Raw genomic sequence first — 18,614 nt, 5'->3', positions numbered from 1 at the left:
AAATGTTTCAAATAGAATATACCTTGGAGTTGATGTGCACAACTCATCTTCAGATTAATTATGCACCAAAATTGTACATTGTATAACTAAAGATTTTGTTTTTTTACTGAAATGTTAAGCTCTTTATTTCAGTTTGGTCGTTTGGATTTAAGCAATTAGAAAATAGAAATAGATCAACATATTGAATATTCTACTACCCACACTATGGCATAAACTATGGTGATTTCTGATTGCTATTTTATGTTTTGGGTGTCCTCAGTTGTTTTGCACACAACACAAAATGTATACTTATATATAAATTTCGAAAAAACATGATTATGAATCAACTTTCCAGCACTTTTAAAAAAGGACCACTCTTACTTTCACTGCCCCTTAAAGTCATGATATGGTGTATTGAGCGATTCCATTACACATGACCAATCACAACCTTTAAAAAAAACTCCCAACATGCACCCATGCGAAAACAAGGATACAGAGTGTCAAACACACGAGCAGCTCAGCACACAGTTTTGCCAAGAGGCGGTGAGTGAAAGTGTTTCCATGGGTGACAGCATGATTCTGGATACACTTCTGTGGACCTAATTTTGTCTCTGCTTTGAAGGTCGAACTACATCCGAGTTCCAGGAGCCTTCAGGTGAATCTAGCAGTGTTGTCAATCAGGATTAGTCAAGCAAATGTGTCATCTGTAAACATGAGCTATTCTTACAAACTAGACGAAGACAGATCTGCTGGCAAGACACACTTTTTTTGTCATTTATGAGCCCTCTCCACAACTTGCCTTTACCTGTCACTTAAAACAAATAAAAATAAAACCAAATACATAAATAAAATGCAAAAATAAGACAACACAACTTTGTTTCCAAAAAGATGAAACAAGTAATCACGCTTGATAATCCTGATTACAATACTTATTCAAATGACCTTTCAAAGTAATTACTCCACCACGACTGCTGCCACTCACTTGTAAATATGGAGTCATCATCTTCGTCGTCGTCCTCGTCATCATCCACATCATCGTCCTCATCCTTATACATGCTGGGCAGATCTTCGTAGTCAGACTCATTGGGCATGTTCTCCTTGTCATCCTCATAGTCGATGATCACAGACGGCACTTCTCTTCTGTCCAGCTGCATGCACTGACCACCGCCGTGCAATGCAGAACTATTGAAGTGAAAGGGAGATGCGCTTATTGGTTTTGAACCAAATCTGAGCATTAACTTAATGGGTCATGCGTAGCCATACTATTTGGCCCTGCAAGAGGATGAGCCTGTCCACCCCCCGGCAGTAAGGGCAAATATCCAGTTTACAGGATCATATCTCATCTCCAGCTCTGTATTATGTTTTATAGTAAGCAACTATTGTTTTTTTTTTGTTTATCCTTGCAAACCTTCTCTACCCAGAGAGGGGAAACAATTTAAATTACTAAAGGGAGCTTCTGGTGCATTGTATAATGACAGTTTTGTGTGTTTTTAATCCAACTATGAGGATGAGAGGAGGGGAGATATACAACTTCAGCTGAATGAAACCAAAGTACAAAGAGCCTGAATACACACAAAACACAACTCTGTGCAGTCCTACGCAATCCCATGCAATCTTATGAACTACACAGTGGAAGAGAAGAATAACTGATTATACAACTTGTATTGTTCAAAACAAGGTGACAGAGGTAAACTTCACTTTCAAGAGCCATCATTTACATTCAAATGCTAATCATTGACATATTTGATAGTTTGCTGGATTGATTAATCAGTCTAATTGGAGTTTCTTATGATGAACAACTGTTATATAAGCATTTCAGGCTTTCAGACTAATTGTGATTAATGTCAGGACCATTACTTCCTTATCCCTGCCCAAATGGTTTTGGTGAAAAAGAGATCCTAATGTAAGAGGTTACATAATGTCCAATCCGCTATCCTGTCCCTTTTCTCCAAACACGAAGAAACACGCTCTTGTAAAGAGCAGCTGGTCATGTTATGTCAGTCCAACTGCTGGAGGGACGCCTACTCCATGAGCCTGTGCCCACACACACACACATTTACTTTAAAATTAGGCCATGCTGCCCTGTGAGGCAGTGTACTGATTTAGACCTGTACACCAGCGCTACATGGCAGGACGCGACCTCAATAACGCCGGGATATATTTGAAAGTAGCAGACAAGTTGCCGCAAAAATAAAACCTAATAAACAGGATGGTTCATGCTAATTATAATATTATTATTGGTATTTACGGTACTCTGATTACTGCTGTTTTAGCAATGGCACCAGAAAACTGTTGGGCCAATCAGTATAGCATAAGATCCATCTTTGTAATTTGTATAATACCAACATGAAATTTTGACGCATTCCAAAATCCAACAAAGATATTATATGTGATGTACAGATGGGGAGTCAAACAGAGGCCAATCTATAATCCCTATCCAACTTCACTGGAGGACAATCAGATTTAATGACCTGATGTCTGATGGCGACTAACCTTTCAAACCTCTGCATGGAGAGCGCCAGGGTTTTATTGAGCTCCTCGATGATGCGGCTGGGCGCGTGCAAGCTGCCGTACTGAAGCTGGAGCGGATGGCCGTGGCTCTGGTGAAGACTGGACAGACAGGCGAGCTGGGAGGGCAGCAAGGTGCCGTGGTGGCTTGGCATGCCCTGGGGAGGGGCACACTTTTGGGAGAGTGTGCTGAGGGGGTTGGGGGATGGAGAGGGGGAAGTGGTGGAGTCCAGCCCCCCTGGAGGCACACAAATCATCACTTTCTTGGGAGGCAGAGGAGGAGAGTGCTTCCCCCCGGGCATATAGGGCAACTTCAATGGCTGGCAAGAATCTAGAAAGAAAATAACTCAGTTTAAAAAGACATATAAACTACTGGGTTAATTTGTATTACATTACATGCACTATGTTTTGGTTGGGGCAGACAGACAAACAGAGCTAATGGATGATCAGACAAGGCTCAGACGTCAGTGCAGAGTGGTGAGAATTAGGCCAGGGTAATGCCACTTCCATTTGACTGACAGATTGACAATGACAGACAGAGCCCAGCTGACCTAACCACGGGGGAATTTAATGAGACTACTATAATCCTGTGCACATGTGTGGAAACGCAGGTAGGGTTTAAAACAAAAGCAGGCATGCCTCATCTGTCAAAACAAGTGCTCACTATCTATTACTGTAGGAGCATTTCACTTTAATTGACAGACAAAGGAAGTGAAATGTTCATAAGGTGCACGGTAATAAAAAATAATAATAAAAGAAAACAGCCTGAAGTGATTACAGTGGTGTAACCAAACTGACCTGTGCTATGGTTTGGGATCCTAGAGAAAGGCTTTGGAGGGAGAGCAGGAGGCTGCTTGTGGTATAGGGGCAGCTTGGCTGGGGTATCCTGAAGGTCACCTAAGTAGGTGACAGATTTCTTGGTGGGCAGGACCATAGATGACTTCATAGAGGGCTCCTGAGTGGAGATGCCGCCGTCCATCGAGGATCGGAATTCAACGGTTGCTAAACAGAGGGAGGAAACAAACGAAGTGACAAGCGTCAAAAATGTGCTTGACTGAACAAGTATGACACTTCGCGAGAAGACAGTTCAAACAAAGTTGAAAACAAAGTCTAACTTGGGGTGTTAGCTTTTTGAATTGACTCCCCCCACATTGTTTCAAAACTTAAAACTGTTTAACAATCCAAGAGCCTTTTATCAGCGCACAACAGACCAAGGAACAGTGTCATCCAGGCAGTTTGACAGAATGTTTGCCTTTTAATTCTTTTGCAGCACTGAGCTGTTTGATGGTTTTTGCATGATCACATTTTAAGGATGACAGTGCTATTCACCATGCTGCTCATATATTCAGACAAACAACGCATTTGGGAGCCAGCCCCAATCCCCACACTTAACCTTAGCCGAACTGTCTTTTAAACACAAAACCATAAGAATGCTTACCCCTGCTAGATTAGGGGAGGAGGGTTCATCTCTGAACTTTTTTTTTTAAACTTCCAGACAGTCTTTTTAAGGTATTTTTGCTATTTTTTCTGCTATTAACTTGAAAAATTCAAGCCAGAAGTTGTTATTGTAATAAACGGTGATATGGGTAGGCATTCAAAGACCCTCATTTTGAAGCCTCTCTATGGGATAAGATTTGATCATATTACAGAGAGTACAGACATGGAGAGATGGTAGCGATTGAGACTTGTGGGTTGGACCGGTGTATGCCACATTAAATCCAGGCACAGTGTGTGCCAGTCAAAGGTGGAGACGAGTTAAAGCTGATTAAAATCCAGCAGCCTATCACATGATTATGGGATTTCTTTTCTTTTTAAATTTTTTTTTCTTTTTTTTTTTTTTTTGCCCCCTACGGATCCATTTCTATTTTGAGCATACCAGAGCAGAATGAATTGAAATGAATTGAAACAGGAATTAATTATATAGAGTGTATCTTGATGTCAATGCTGGTAACATAATGCAGTTGTCAGAGACATGAAGCTGCATTTACTAAATGTTTGCTTTGTGTGCATAAAAACTTACCTTGTGAGGCAGCTGGATTCGCAAGATCACAACATCATGAGATCACAGGAGAACCTATTTTGTCAGGTTTCAAGTTATGCGCTTGTGTCCCAACCACCAGTGGTTCTCACCAATCAGCATCCTATGAGGATTCTCTCGTGATCTTGCCAATCCAGCTGCCTCGTAAGGTAAGACGGTGATAGACGGTGATAGACAGATGGTTCATCCAATCACCTGCCAAGTATTTTTTGAAAGCGCCTGCCCTTTTCCAAACAGTTTCCAAGGACAACTTCTCAGATGATTCTGTGTAACCAACCATCTGGCGTGTCAGGTTACATAAAAATAGCCACTGCTGATCTATCAAGCTGTGCACAGAAGCTTTTTTGATCATGGAAACTACAGTGCATTGTCACTGGGCAGGAGAATTGAGTACATTTGCAAAAACGGGAGATATACAAGCTATTCAATCTAGACCAATTTACTATGCTGGACGGTGATTGTATGCAAAAGGTGTCCATGGTTTTTACAGCCAAAGAGAAGTAGGCAAGGCTATGAATATTCTATTTATATTTGTACTTAATTTAGGTCAATTTGTAGAACTTTGTGTCTTTGAGTCCTTGCACTGTAAAAAACAAAAAAAAGCTCAAATTGTAAAACAATAAATTATTTTTAAAAAAGGCAAGTTTTGTTCTCATCGGCTTTCTTCACATCTTGGCAAGAGTCAATGGACTTTCTCAGTTTCTTAGCTGTTTTCGATGTCCTGAGGCATGAAGCAGCCTGTCAACCTCAAATATACTCTCCAGCTTTGATTATGAGATGTCTAAGGCACATCAAATCATGATCAAAGAGTTTTATAGAACACTACAAACTTTCTATAATGAAAGATTATATCTCTAGATGCCCCGTGCCAAATTTTGAAGAGTGCACTTCAGAGACTACTGATTAATGAAGAGATGAATAACTTAAGACCTTCCAGTTTAATACGACACAGTTACTCCTTCTTGCAGTTGCAACTTACAACCAAGATAAAACCGAGACTTTTTCCAGCTCTATTAAATCATACAAAAGGGACTCATCATATAGGCTATTATCAAATAGCTCACCTTTTTCAAAGATCTCCTTCAGCACTCCTCTCTTGATCAGTTCATCTCTACTCTGTCGCACTGACATCTTCCTCTCCAACGCTGAGGGGGGGGTAAAGGAGAACAATGTCAGTCATTTTCCACACTTTATGTGGTTATCAATCTAAGTAGTGAGTAAGACTTGCTTCTTTGTTGCATATTGGACAACCAATGCAGACAAAAAAAACTGAAAAAGATAAAAAAAAATCTCTGGTGAGTGACAGAGGTCCCTGAACAAAACACTTGATAATCATGAGCGATTGTATTTAGTGAATTTTTGCCACTGATATTGGCAATACCTTTATGATATGGGACTTTAATGGGAAATATTTTACTTTAATGGGAGATTTTAGAGATTTTTAGGCTTTCAGCCAAAGAAACTATAAGTGCTCTTGATCTTATAACTATTGTTACAGGATCAATTCATTGTTGTTTTTTCATCTTTTTATGAGATTTGTTGACAATAAGAAAAATACAGAATATCAACAGACTTACCCTTTATCTAAATGCATTTTTTTTTTTACAAATGTACCATAACACTACTGTATCTGCAGTATATTATTGGTCTTGCTGTGCATGTGTGTATGTCTAATGGTACATCTTTTGATCTTTTATCTAATAAAAGATCAGAATTCCAAGCAACTTCAGCCGACAGAATAGCGGTATTAAAATTCGGGATAACAATCTGTCAAACTGTGACTCCTCTTCTAAACAGCTAAAGTTTAAAAAACTGGGCATAGATGAACAAAAGAGATAAAGGATGAAGCACACTTTCCATAGTAATGCATTATGCACAAGATGGCATGTCCCATAGCTACCGCTTGCTTCTATTTATAGTCTTCAAAAGTAGATGCATATAATGTCTTCGATCAGCAGGCTGAACAAAAGCAGTAAAAGAAAAAAAAAAAATCACGCTGCTTATTTCAAAATCTACCCCTGCATAGAAACCAATTAGGAATGTGAAATGAGGATCAGCAACAACACTTTAGCGCACTGCACAGGAATCTCCCCGCAGGCCTCTGTAGCTCCTGGTTAAGAGGAAGATCACAGATTGTACCATGTATGCTTTACATATGACCCAAGAGTGCTGGCTGTCAGAAAGCGGCATGTTCAATGCTAGTACATCCTCAGTGGATTCATGAATATACTGACAGCTTAACCTCTCTTTCCCTTGCCCTTAGTCACAAGCACATGAGCGTCTGAGCTGTGTGCCCCTCTCTCTCCCTATTTTCTCCTCCTGTCCTCTCTTGTCTCTCAGTCATCTGTTGCTGGACCAGCACCCATCCTGGAACCGCTCTGCTTCCCTGGCTGTCGGTGCCATTTCCTGAGATTTTGGATCTGGTTCTCCATCCTGCTGGAGTTCAGCCTCATCTCCTGTCATTCTCTCTGAATTATGTCTTTATCCTTCTCTCTCCCCTCTGTGAATAATGTCTTTTCTCATCTCTTCTCCCTTGTACGTGAATGGTGTTATGTGAGTCTCCTCTGTGTGCATGTGTAGTCTATCCTCCTGCCAGGTCTCCATGTTCATGGAGGTCATGTGGCTCAGGTCCTTTCTGGTGGCACCTGAAAGCTGCTTGGCTCCCTTTTCATCACATTCTTCATATATATTATGAATCCATTATAATTTTATTATCTTGTTCAATAATGTATTCTGTAATTTGTGTTCTATTCTGTACACACAACATCTATTGCTCATCCATCTGTCCTGAGAGAGGGATCCCTCCTCTGTTGCTCTTTCTGTGGTTTCTTCCATTTTTCCCCCCATTAAGAGGGTTTTTTTAAAAGGAGTTTTTCCTTATTCAAATCGAGGGTCTAAGAACAGAGGATGCTGTATTGCTGTACAGACTGTAAAGTCACCTGAGGCATTTGTAATTTGTGATAATGGGCTATACAAATAAAATTGACTTGACTTAACTGAACTTGACACAACATGGAGGATTTAACATCAACTGCTGAGAGTCGAAAATTAAAAAACACAAATGAGTCATACAAGTGTCAGACAGGCAGCCCTTCAGGGCAGAAATTTGGATACTCTGTGCTTCAGAGCAAGTTATCATCAAACAGTATGCTCCATTATGAGTTCCTCCAGGATACCAGATGTTCAATATCAATCCATACTTCAAAGGTTTTCTGAGAGAAGCCAGTTTGAGATGAGCTTCAAGCCAAGAATTACTTAAGCAGCAAAACTTTTGGGGGTGGGGGTGGGAGGGTGACGTGACCAAAATATTACCACTATGTCATGCAAAGAATCATCTCTACTGGTGCCCTAGGAAGTGGTAAATTAAAGGTAGTGTGAAATGAAAGGAAATTGTGCCATTTACAGATGCTACTTGGGATGCTAATGCTGGCAGCTGCATCAAAAAGTGATTTTCCCCCGCAGGGAGCAAATTTAACATTAGGTCAAGTGTATCAAGGCGATACTAAAACGACTTATCAAAGAGATGACCCAGTGTCAACAACATTGCCCTGACTGAGGATGAATGCAACCAGTTCACTTGATTGTTTCCCCAAAGCACCACAGGCATCAAGACACATTTCACACCTCTGGTACCTGTACCTGCATTCTCAAACTTCATTACAATCTATAGTATTTCAGAAATTTGAGAGATTTCCATTAATAATGTCTGCCAGTTGAGCCATACCTCCATAATGAGAAAAGTAAACCTTGTAGTGATATGAAAATTTAATCAAAACAAGGAATCTTAGCATCCTGGCAGTCGATTTTTGTAAAACTCAGCTTTTGACTACTGTAATAAAAAATTTTTAAAAAGTTTTGACTGGATGTACCATGGACCATTAAAACATGAAAATACATATGATACAATAAGGTTCATATTTTGAGTCTAAATTCTCATACCTCCCTTTTAAAATGCAGCATTTTATACACCTCTTAAAATCAAAATCCCTTGACTTTTAAATCTACCAATAAAAACATTTGTACTGCATGAAGTCAACCTCAATTAGACTTTGACATCTCTGTTACAAATTGTTTTAAAAAAAAAAAAATCATCAGCCAGACACAATGTTAATCAAAACAACAAATCTCTGTATAAAACATCAGTACCAAGTCTGGGGAAACCCCGAGCTAAAGGTTGACGCTAGTCTGGCAGTGCTGTAATATGTTCAGGGATTAGACTGCCGTTTCATCCAAAATGAAAAGTAATTACTCAAAGCTTTATGACATAACTGGTATGCCATGGGATGTGTACCGTTATGCAATACCATTAAATCAAAAGCCTTAACAAGGATATGTCTTTAGATTTTACAGATATTGTGTTGTTCATGAAACAAAAGAAAAAACTGGTGAAATTAAAGTGTCAGTCTGTGAGCTGGCTGAGCCTTTATTAAGGAGTTAAAACACTGGCTGGTCTTCAAAAAACAACATTTTGATTCATATTAGTATAATATGAAAGGCCATGATGTTAACTGTCAGCGTATTGTCACTGCAAGCAACAGATACAGCTCATTTAAAGTGTGCCTTGAATGCAAAAACATTGCAAAGATGTATAACCTGGAGCTCTGGCCTGAAGGCTTTGTTGTGCAGCAATATTATGAACCACACAAGGCGGGAGTTACAGGATCTAGCACAGCTATTTCTACACTTGGTGAAATTGAGCCAATTGGTGCTATGATCTGCACTGACCACTTAAATTGTTGTATGCGTGTTGTATCTTAAAACTGTCGGGAGCTGCGTGTTGGGAACAGCACAGGAGACAAGGCATGATGTATTGTTGTTGACAAATTGTTGTAACATTTTAGGTTTACAAGAAACTTTTTTTTACCTAAACAGGATTTGGGAGAATTGAACTCTTTTAATACCAATATCCATAGGGCTGGTGAATCCATAGCTGATCTTACTATGGGAATAGTGAGAGGAAGGATAGAAGGAGGTGTGGCTCAGTGATAATGGTCATCAGGTCTGAAGTTGATTGGTGTATCGCTGAACAGTTAAAGATTAATAACAAAGAGTTTATGAGGATGTATACTTGAATAGACTTGCTTTTATAAACTTCTTTATTCATGATAATCATTCCACAAGTGTTTACGTGGTTAGTGATATGAATGCTGACCTTTCAGATAGATGTTCACTGTTTGCTAAACATATGTTACAGTTCTGTGATGACAACAATCCTATATAATCCAGTCAACTGCTCTTACCTGCAGAAAGCTATTCTTATATAATTGAAGCCTGGCACACAACATCATTGCATTATCACTGTTGATGCCCACGCTATTCTACGATCAATGAAAATTTTGAATGAGACATCCATGTATGATCGTGTACCATTTGTTATGATTCTTGATGTTGATAGTCTTCCTGAGATGATTTATGAGGTTAATAGTGCCTGTAAGGCAAAATTGGATTGGGCTAAGCTCACAAATGAGGATGTCTTGTCATACTATGGGGAAACCAATGTCCTCTTGAGTGATGTATATTTACCCAAGGGTGCAATTATGTGTTCTGATGTGTACTGTAATGAAATTTCCCACCATAAAGCCCTCTGTGCTATGTATGCTGGTACTGTGGGAGCTGTGTATGAGGCCTTTAGATCAAACTTACTCTGATAAGGCACACAACATCAAGCCAGGTTGAAATAAGCATGTAGCTGCACATCGCGCAGAAGCTAGGGAGGCATACAAGGCTTGGGGTGTGGCAGGTGGGCCCAGAGACAGGCCTGCCCTGGATTGCAACACGCTCACCAATGCTAGGTAAAAATATGTGGTTTGTTATGTTTGCAAACACAAAGAAGTCATAAGAGCGAACTCAGTGGCTGAAAAGCTACTTTGTAACAATGTCATTGACTTTAGTAAGGAGCTGAGAGCTCTGAACAGGGCCAATACATTGCTACCAAGCACTATAGAGGGAGTTTCTGGAACCAATAATATAGTTGTGGAGGCAACATTATTCCGCTTTATTTAACTGTGCTAAAAGTGACCCCTACAAAGTGGGTAATATTTCCAACAGTGATACATTAGGAATCACAACCAATGAGGTCTATCAAGCAATAACTCCGCAATATGATAATAAAGCAAGTGGTTCTGATCAAATCACTGCGGAGCACCTGAAGTTTGCAAGCCTAAAGGTTGCAGCTCTTCTTGCCATTTGTTTTACTGGCTTTATGACTCATGGACTGTTGCCAGACTCTATGTTGTCTGTTACTCTTGTGCCTGTCATCAAGGACAAAGCTGGCAAGGTTGGGAGACTGCATAGGCTAATTGCACTAGCCAGTGTGGTATGTGAAGTCGTGGAAAGGATTCTATTAGATCTTTTATGTGAATATATTGGTACCACAGACAAAACAAGGTACTGGTTTGTGTATGTATGCCTTGAAAGAAGTAGCTGAAAAGTATAGAAGGCAAAATTCCTCTTCAATTCCTAATCAGCTTTATTGATGCCTCTAAGGCTTTTGACTGAGTTAATCACCAAAAGCTGTTTCTAAAATTGAGTCAAAGGGGCATGCCTGACAGCATGATAAGAATCCTGGCATACTGGTATGCCAACCAGAGTACGCAAGTCAAATGGGGCAATAGAGTCTCTGCTCCCTTTGGCGTTGGTAATGGAGTATGACGGGGGGGCTACTTTCACCAGCCCTCTTTAACATGTGCATGAATGATTTATCCGACCAACTAAAAGGCTGCAAAACTGACTGTATGATTGGTAACACCCTCATAAACCATCTTATGTATGCAGACAATCTAGCTATTCTTTTTCTAGCAGTGCTGGGTTTCAACAGCTCCTAAATATATGACCTGATTACAGGGTCAAACATGATGTCCAATACAATGCTAAAAAGAGTGTTGTCATGATATGTAGTGCAAAAAGGGATAAGGTCCTCAACTTTGCAGATTTTTATCCGTCAGGGCAAGTGCTATGTGTTTGTAATAATAAAAAAAATATCTGGGGCACATCATTACAGATCAAATGTCTGATGAGGATATCATGTATAGGCGGTGCCATATATTATATGCTCAAGCTAACATGATGGCAACAAAATTCTACATGTGTTCTGAACCATATTAAAATAAGTCTCTTTAGAGCATATTGCACTCCTCTCTATACTGACCCCTTGTGGGCCAAGTTTGCAAGCGTGCATAAGCGTCAGGTTGCCTATAATGAATGTACTTAGATATTACTTAAAAAAACCTATGTGGTGTAGTGGAGGTGACTTGTTTTGTAACGCAGGTGTCAACACTTCCCAGGCTCTACTGAGAAATCTGATGTACAAATGTATTTGTCGACTGAATGAGCGACTCAGACCGCCATTATCCTGCTGCTGTCAAATCCTAGTTTTATTGTTGTGTGATATCAGTCACCCTTGTGGAAACATTGGTATAACTGTCTTTATTTATTGTATCTTGTTTGTGTTGTATGTTTTCCTAATGGACTCTGAGTCTGACTCTGTCAAAGTTGAACTGAAAGTGAACTGATATAATGAATGTTTTAATAGTGTGCAAGAAGTGGTATTTCACATTCATTTCATCAGGAAGGTCCTGTGAGGGCTGTACACAAAAACACAGTGAGCACGGATAAAAAAAAAAAAAATCACAGAAAATTGTTTACTTTTACTGATCCTGACTCTGATTGAATATGCCACAAGAGTAACAACTCATTAGTTTGCAATAAGGTCTTTTACTTGTGTGAATACAATTTAAAGAGCCTTACTGTAGGTCCATCGATACCAAAAGTACCTGGGATGTCTCTTAAAAAACGGTATAATGTTTCATATCATCAGGGTGTGTTACTCAGAAAATGCCTTAAATATCAACCAAGTCCTATTTTGGACAGCCTGTGTTCAGTCCACCAAGGCCCAAGTGGTGTTACGGTCCAACACTCCAGCCAGTCAGTCTGCACCAAGATGAGAAGTTTAGACACTCATCAGGGAGACTCAGCTGAGGGCATATTTAATGAAACTGGCATATCTGAGTACAGCATGTATAGATCTGAGAACACTATACTTAGTTTTTTTTTAGAGAAAATATATTCCACTGCGAAGTGACCCAGATAGTCAGAACACATCCTACCAACCCTGAGGCTCAGTAGCTCAAAGTGGAGGCTTTTACCAAGGCAATTCTCTAAGCCTGAGCCGCACGAAAACTGTATTAAAACTTTCATGGAGTCTTCTATCAATGAGAAGCTCAAGCATTAAGGCTCACACATCAGAAGCTTGGATATAGCTAAATGAGACCTTGACAAGTACTGAGAATACAGCAGGTTTGTAATTTGCAGTTTGTTTTTGCTTCCATACGGTGTATGATCAGTGGACAGGTGGAAAATCTGTGATCTGTATTAGAAATTATGCTAATAATCGGCATGAATAGTGCATTTAGACTGCTGTTCACAGAGAAATTCTCTAACTAATTGAATTAAAACATAAAAGATACTATCAGACTACCCCATGAATGTTCATTTTATCCATGAATCTAGTGAGATATCTTCCCGATAGACTACAAGCTCACTGTGCGAATGTACTGAGCATGATAAGACAGCATGATAAGACATCAAACTGTCAGGCCCTCCCTCCTTCCTTCCTGAGGTGAACAGTGCAGTCTCCCAGAACTGGCCTTCATCTGCTTGATATCACAACATATTCATAATCCTCTACTGTGCTCAGTGTCCAATTATCTACGACAACATCTGCATGCCCAGTGGCTGGTCTGCTCCCTACTGACAGAGGAAACATAATCAACAGTAAAGGCATCACAGGCAACTGCAGAGACAAGAAGAGAGTAGGTAGGGGCATTTCAGTCCAAGATCAGAGCAGTGCAGCATAAATAGCAGCTGTAGATATAACCATCAACTTTGTCTTTTAAAAGGAATGAATATGAAGAGCCTCTGCAGAGGATAGCTTTCCTGTTTGTTTAAACAGGTTGAAAAATGATCGACTAACGCTCAAGCAAAGTACTAGTGCAATAAATGAAGTCAAGTATTGATCATTATTGTGGCATCAGTTGTCGTATTGAGGTCATCCAATTCCAGGCTTTAAGGATGGCAAAAAATAGGCTTCCAGCTTCCAAGTCAGCGTAGACTAATTACATGAGGTACGGGAGTATGTGCTATGTTCCATTTTAAGAGCGCAGATCAGATCAATAGCTGGGCTGCAGCCTCTCAACTAAAGTCAATACTGTTTCCAAGATGAGATAAGAAATTTGTTCCTCTAAACGCAGCTTTCATCAAAAAAAATCTTCAGTTAAAAGAGGACTAAAAGAAAGTAAATGATTACACTGTGCTATCTTTCTTGGGACAGGGCTAATTATGAGCAGAAAATTACAAAACCCTTCCCCAAACTATCTGTTTCACTTATCAGACCTGATCTAAGATAACTTATTGTTAGTAAAAGCACATAAAAATTATTCTCTGCCAATGAAGCTCAAGCTTCACTCTGTTGTTAGCTATTCCTAACAGTGCTGTTATAGTCACTGCATGGAATATATTATCTGATATGGCAGGCAACAACAGAGTGCATTGGACATTCGAGAAGGGGAAATTCATGTACACCAGCACCTATTACTCTCTGTTTTGCAAACACTGTAAACATGAGGCTAAAAATTAAAATTATAAATCAACTGACATGTGAAACAAATCACCTATGGCTGTTAGGCTGTATTTTGACAAAGAGGAGCTTTGAGCTAAATGTTAACATCAGTATTCTATGATGCTAACATGCTCTCAATGCCAGCATGTTGATGTTTAGCAGATAACTCAATGTTCACTGTCTTATTTTAGCTGATAAACAAATTCATTAGAATTTATCCTATAGGTATCTTGAATATGTGTAGCAGACTTCACAGAAATCCATCTAATCGTTGTAAAATATGTCACTCAGCTCCAACCTGCTGGTGACACTACAGTAAATCAAGGGATCACCACAGTCAATATAAAAAATATAGTTTTATCGCTTTTCCTTAATTGGGTGCTGGATGCACTATTAATGGAATAACACCACACTGTCTTTAAATCTCCATTAAAATTCTGTGGTCCGTGTGTTGGCATCACCGCTTCAGTTAGAAAAATCACTGAGCTAATTCCTGTCATTTGAATTTATTCCATTGGCTCATGCTTGTGTAACTTCTACTTTTCCGCTGCCTGCTGCAAAAAGTGCAGACCACATTTCTCTTATTTGGGGCTTTAAAAGATGGAGTCATGCTTCTTGCTGAACATGATGTGACTGTGACTGGCGTCACTGTGGCTAAAGCACCTGGCCTGAGCATTGGAGCTGCTTTTGAGATTGTACACCACCTACAGTTTGAAACCATGCAGACATTCCTCTCAAAGGCCACTCCTGTGAGGTATGGTGGTTGGTCATAATCCACTACCATGCTGCGATCAAAAGGGACTGGATAGAACAATACCAGCCAAAAAATTATTTAGAGACAGCAGCATTTTGCATAGAAAAAAACAAGTGGATAACAAAAGGAATGAAGAGAGCGTTTTGACTCAGTTCCACTGTGCGTTAACACCATAACAGCAAAATGTGCTTTTGTTGCCCAAATCTGATTATTGTCCTTCACAACAGGGAGATGCTGTTATCATACAGCATATGAATATACCAATGAACAGGCAAGATCTCCATTGTTGTTTCATCAAACACAAACTATCTATTAAGTTACAGTGAAACATCAAAAGGTTAGGCATCTAAAACTCAAAAATAGATTATTCTGCACATCTTGTGTAATACTAAAAATAGCTCTTAGTCCACAGAGACTCCTAAAGGAAATGTTGGGGTAGATGTAGAAAAAAAACAGCACTCAGAAAACAGTAACAGTCAAAGTCTGGGTGGAAAAGTAATATAAACCAAAAGTACATATATATATATATATATATATATATATACACACACTATGCAATATTATGTACTTGTGGCAAGTGATGGAGATGACAGGACACCACATTAATCTCTGTCATCACATAAGAGACTGACGACAACATCAGCAGTAAGTGAGCAGTGAGGCATTCGCAGCCAACATGATCAAATCAGACAGAGACTGATTCATTCGGCAAATTCACACCAGGAAAATGCTAATTTAATAATGTTGCTACATCAGAACATCCTGTCCTGTTAAAGACCAGATTCGGGTCTCTGTGCAATTGCTCATCCTCTACAAAAAGAGAAGAATTCTGCTCCCAACCCATGAGATACAGTCTGACAACATGCCTCCTCCTGTCAAGCAGGCTGACAGCAGAATTCAGGATGTGTCAGCCAAGGAAAATAAATACTGCCACATCTGAAGAGAGCATGCCCTTCACTCGCCTCTGACAACGCTGGACTGTGAGATCAAAGGACCTCAAAACATGAAACTTAATAAATTTTTCTTTTAGCCAAGGGATGCACTGAATTTCTTTTCCACAACTAGACAGGGTATATACAGTTCTTTCAGGAACCAGTACTGTTTATGATGCATGTGGCGTGTGTTTTTTTTTTGTGTGTGTGCTGGCATTAACAAGGAATTAAGAAAAAAAAAGTCATGTACCAGCAGAGGTCTGCTTGAACTTCTCGCTCTTCTTCTTCCTCCATTTCCAGGGCTTCAGGAGGCGTCCCAGAGTGGCAAACTTGCTCCGACGACGGATGGGTGGAGTGTGGGTGCCAGAGACCAAGGATTCAGAACGCATGGCGGCCAGCCTCTCTACCTCCTCAGCTGTAAGGGAATACACAAACACACACACACACACACAAAAACAGCAGGTCTAGTTTAGGTGATGATGCAGAGGAGGTGATATTCTGGTAATCACACAGATGAGCTAGCAGTGAATGCAGCAGACACTTTTGCTTACAAAGATCTAAGCAGCAAGAATCTGTGCCAAGTGGCCTCTTGAATTCCCCAGTAAGTGGATGAGGTTTGGAGAGGATAAACAAACCTGCATATCAGATAGCATTGCGCAAGGAGGCTAAACAGTTTGAGGCTGCATCACACTGAATGTTGCCAAAAAACACTTAACATACTGATAAGCATCTCATTAACGGGGGAATCTTTCTACTCTTCATCAAATATTCACAAGGCCCGGCCCTTTTACACTGTTACGTACCGTTGGACATCAAAAGCATTTTGTTCCAACACAGATGTCTGAATGAAAATAAACGCTGTAATACATGTTGTTTGAAATTTGTTCTATTCCAGGCTACAAGAAGCCCTGCTTAAAAAAAAAAAAAAACAGTAACAGCTGCCCATGTGATCAGACAACTAATTTTAAGGTCTCGGCTCTAAGAGGATGTTCATAAAAACTGGAATCAGACTCACTAGCATGTGAACAGCTCTCAAAAACTCTAAATTTTGTGAACAGTGTTAGCAGCAAATAAACTATCATGTGTTATTAGGAACAGATGTTGTGCCCCGCTCTTCAGTCTCCACACTTTAAAACTGACAGACATTTAAGTAGTCCATGTAGACCAAGAAACATTCTCTGCTGGTTTTCTGTTCTTGCAAAATGGCTGCATTCAGCTGTTTGAATACTTCAGTCACAGTATTCACATAAAATAACTTCATTTTCAACTAAAATTATAACAACTACCTACAGTGCCATACCAGTGTTTTAGATGTCTGAATGTAGCTTCTAGGCAACCACTGGTTTCCATTCATTCTCATACCATATGAAAATCAACTTAGAGAGACTTAATACTTGCTTGAGATGGGTAATACATCATGTCTGATTTTGCCATTGCCAGACATCAGGATATCTGACCCTGTAGGACTAACAATAAGCTAACTTTGACATCAATGAAAGCAGTCATTTTCTACTTATCACCTCACTGAGACAGGTTCAAGTCTCTGCAGAGTGAATGGACATCAGTGGCTGCATTGATAGTAGGAAAATGTTTTTTAAATATATGTTTGCACAGTGCAAAAACACTGGTATGGTCCTTTAAGTATGCAAGCACACAACAAAAATATTTTTAGGTTTTTTCCCCCCCCGGGTCTGAGTAACAGACTAGAGTCTGGACATATGAAGTGACCTCTAGCCCAGTGTGTTGTGTTTGTTGTCAGTGTCACCACATTGCATCAGATGATCACCCATGACATGCTGTCAGGGAACGCACTGGTGGCTTATTTTAAAAATAATTACGTCACATTCGCATTCATGGTGTTTGCCAACATAGACATATCACTATGCAGGCCAGTCACCTCCCCAGGGCACTGAGACAACTTGATAAATAATGTGACAGTAATGCAGTGGAAATCAGTCCCACGGACCGTTACTTGAACGCTCCGGTGCCTGAGAGCCAACAATCTTAGCGATCCTGCCACTACATCATTTTATAAATAGCTCCGCAGTCAATGCTAACTGAATCCAGTAGAGATTCAAATTAGTTCATTAGAGGTCCAAACACTAGATAAAGACAGCAAGACAAAGAACTTAATCTAAGCCAAATAACATCCAAGATTGATGTGGGCAGAATGGTGAGGATGACACACTTTCAGTAACTGCAGTGAGAGAAAGACTCGCTTTACATTGTCAAACCCATCTTTGCAGGCAACATATACTCTACACAATATTGATATAGGCTACATTAAATTTACAAAAGAAGCTTTACTGAATTATTTCCAAAAGGCAAAGTGATTTGTGGTTCTTTCTGTGAAAATAAACCCTCTGTATGTTCTAAAATCTGTCCCCAAATACTGTGTTTAACGCCCCAATCATTTTTTTTTTAACAGAACCATTTCCAGGCAGAAACACAGAATGTCTACAATTTAAGCGCATCATGATGTAATTAAGCACAATCTTGACAAAATCCTGGCAGTGGAGAAAAGAGCAGAAGAGTAAAAGGAATGATGAGAGGAGTGAATAAAACGCTGTGGCGTTATTAATGCAGGTGACCATTTTCATGACATCAGTCACTCACAAGCATTTCTATCCCACCTTCATTCTGTTGCACGTAACCTACATTCTCCACTACTGTAATACAAGCAACGGATGTGGCTGGTTTTAATTAAAAACACTTGTTTGCATACCAAGATGGCTGAGTGATGATGTAATGACACTGAACTGGAAATGGCTTTGTGCAAGCAGCCTG

The 18,614-nt window shown here is 39.8% G+C and overlaps 1 protein-coding gene across 4 annotated transcripts in view; it reads right to left on the bottom strand.

Annotated features, from left to right (window-relative positions):
- Positions 1–18,614, bottom strand: part of LOC121909292 (phosphatase and actin regulator 1-like) — a 54,387-nt gene that overhangs the window by 10,512 nt on the left and 25,261 nt on the right. For all 4 annotated transcript variants that reach the window (XM_042429765.1, XM_042429766.1, XM_042429767.1 and 1 more), the window contains 5 exons: positions 16,078–16,242; positions 5,590–5,670; positions 3,286–3,489; positions 2,473–2,818; positions 962–1,161 (listed from right to left, as the gene is read on the bottom strand). In XM_042429765.1, coding sequence (XP_042285699.1) covers positions 962–1,161; positions 2,473–2,818; positions 3,286–3,489; positions 5,590–5,670; positions 16,078–16,242 — 996 coding nt within the window. The remainder of the gene's footprint in view (positions 1–961; positions 1,162–2,472; positions 2,819–3,285; positions 3,490–5,589; positions 5,671–16,077; positions 16,243–18,614) is intronic.

Source organism: Thunnus maccoyii, chromosome 12, assembly GCF_910596095.1.
Source record: "Thunnus maccoyii chromosome 12, fThuMac1.1, whole genome shotgun sequence".
NCBI classification, from domain to species: Eukaryota; Metazoa; Chordata; class Actinopteri; order Scombriformes; family Scombridae; genus Thunnus; species Thunnus maccoyii.
This window is presented reverse-complemented; position numbering and strand designations above follow the sequence as displayed.